This window comes from Humulus lupulus, chromosome 7 (assembly GCF_963169125.1).
Source record: "Humulus lupulus chromosome 7, drHumLupu1.1, whole genome shotgun sequence".
Taxonomy (NCBI): domain Eukaryota; kingdom Viridiplantae; phylum Streptophyta; class Magnoliopsida; order Rosales; family Cannabaceae; genus Humulus; species Humulus lupulus.
Window position 1 is genome coordinate 35,580,968 of NC_084799.1, and position 2,631 is coordinate 35,583,598.

At 34.7% G+C, this 2,631-nt stretch overlaps 1 protein-coding gene across 1 annotated transcript; it reads right to left on the reverse strand.

Moving 5' to 3' along the window:
• Positions 1-239: 239 nt before the first annotated feature.
• On the reverse strand, positions 240-1,479 carry LOC133791150 (uncharacterized). The gene is made up of 2 exons (XM_062229067.1): positions 1,038-1,479; positions 240-934 (listed from the first exon to the last, which is right to left on the reverse strand). Exons 1-2 carry the CDS (start codon positions 1,378-1,380, stop codon positions 393-395), a joined length of 885 nt encoding a protein of 294 aa, XP_062085051.1. The 5' UTR covers positions 1,381-1,479; the 3' UTR covers positions 240-392.
• Between the last annotated feature and the right edge of the window lie 1,152 nt (positions 1,480-2,631).

Below are 2,631 nucleotides of genomic sequence, written 5' to 3' on the forward strand. Positions count from 1 at the left end.
AACAGCAAGAGTATCCTAATTTCCATCTCAAACTCAGGTTTTCAATGCTCAAAAAGCAGACTAGCTCAAACACAAAATCGCATTCAAGCCATCAACATTATCATGCTCATTCAATTCAAACCCACATTGGAAAGAAACTAATTCAGTGTTTTTTGAATCTAATCTGAAATTGATATAAGAAAAACAATGCAACCCAGTTTTTCCAGCATCAATCATCTTCCTCTTTGCAAAATCATCAATAGAACAAAAAGAAATAAAATGTAATAAACAAAAAAAGGTAGCACAAAGTCTTGAACAAACATTAAATATAGCTTCTTGTTCAAAACAAAAACAAAAACTGCTCAAATTTCTTAGTAAATATTTCATAGAATCCAAGTGCGGTGGTGAGTTCTCTAATTCGTTCTTGGGGTGGCCCATTCCACTCGGAGGATAAGATTATCATAACCATATCCATTGAGTTTATTAATGGCTCTCTGAGCATCTTCACGATTAACAAAGTTAACAAACCCAAATCCTCTGCTCATTCCAGTCTTCTGATCCACAGCAACGTAAACACGGCTCACATTACCAAAAGGTCGGAAGAGCTCAAGCAAGTCAGGCTCCCGAGTATCCTCCGAAAGGTTTGTGACCCGAACAGAGTTCTCATCGTTCCTCCGTCTCATGTCGGTGCCACCTCTCTCTGCCACCGCTCCTCCTCTCATACCAGGAGGAACATAGGCTCCCTTCCCTGTACTAGGAGCAGCTCCAGGAGCTGCAGCATCGGATGCGCCAGCCTTATCAACAAACACTTCAGACGGGGCCGCGAGATCCTTGTAAGGGCATCTCGAAGTCCAATGGTCGCCTTTCTTACCACATGTTCTACAGACCATGAGAACAGCACCACCTTTTGCACTCAACGGATCTCCTGAATTCTTCGCTTCTTCCGCCTTGCTACCTATAGTGTTCCAATGTTCAAAATCAAAAAATTATATATGTAAATCCATATATGTATTGAATCGAGATAGAATCTGTTAAAGCATAGTAAAATAATAAAGTACCGGGAGCCCTAGGTCGCTCGAGGATGATCTCCTCCGTGGAGACCATGGTGAGTCTGCTACCGACATCCTCGTGCACCGCATCGCCGAACTTGGGCCAAGAGCGGCGCTCGACGGCCCGCTTGCTGAGTCGAGCGTTGGCTACCTTCCGAGTTCTTGTGATGGTGGTGATCTTGACCTTGTTACCATCATCATTGAATTTATATTCAACGACCTTTTTGATTCCGTTCTCATCGGGCCCAATGACCTGACGAGGCGGCAAGAGAAAGTCGAGGTCCTCGCCGTCGTCTTCTTCAAGCTCTCCCCACCGGACCTTGGTAGGTTGCGCAAGGTCTGTTCTCCCCATCGCCCTGGTTAAGGAGTGTGGTGCTCTTCGTGTGTGTGCGTACAGATGAGATTTTCGAAGATTAGGGTTTTGTTTTGGGGTGATGGTGCTAGGGGTGTTGATTTCTTTTTGGGCCGTAGGATCGATCTAACCGTCCTAAAAAAAAAAAGTTCTTTAAAAAAACATTTATTTAAAATTAAATGTGAATTAATAAATAGTTTGTTATTCCATTTTTCTTATGTTTGTTTTTTAATATTTTAGTAAGGTAAGGTGTTCTTGGGTATTGTTTTGGTTTTTATTTAATTTTGACTTATACATAAATTATAGTATAAAATAAAGGCTATCTAGGAATTTTGTCCTGGAATTATTATCCTCCAACTATTCACATTGTTGTAAGTAAGACTTTTGTTAAGTTTTATCATGTGTCTGATAGATTATTTACGTGGCTATTTGGTAAATGAGCCATATTAAGTTGTGTATAATTTAAAATAAAAATAATAATTTAAAATTAAAAAATATTTTTTGAATTATTTTAAATTATATACATAATGCTGACGTGACAATAATAAGTTAGTGACCAAATAGTTTGTCAACAATCTTTTAGCCACATAAGATAAAACTTAACAGAAGTCTCACTTTATAACAGCTCAAAAAAATTAGAAGGACAATAACATCTAGGTCATAGTTTGGGAAACAAAATTCCTAAATAGCCTAAAATAAAATATACTTTTCAAAAAAATATATATTATAAAATATCTTGAAGAATTTATTTTAATTTAACCAAAATATTATTTAATTAGGTAAATATATAGAATTTTTTTTTTTTTGGTAATTAACTACGAAACTCGTATTTGGATACTTTAAATACTTATTTAAAAAAAATTGACCAACAATATTTATCGTTCTTAGTTTCTTACTGATTTGGTGTGGTCGTTACATGGTCGCATCTAATTAGTAAAATAATTATAATTTATTAAATATTATAAAAATTATTTAAATTACATTTAAAAATACAAATGGTCTAAAACTTAATTTAAAAACTTAAAATATAATTTTAATAAGAAAACAAAACTAAAAATAATAATCATTAATAATAACCTTAAATGTTATATTATTTATAATATAATGTTTAGATTGAATAATGTGACAAAGTGTGTCACATAAGATAAAACTTAACAGAAGTCTCACTTTATAACAGCTCAAAAAAATTAGAAGGACAATAACATCTAGGTCATAGTTTGGGAAACAAAATTCCTAAATAGCCTAAAATAA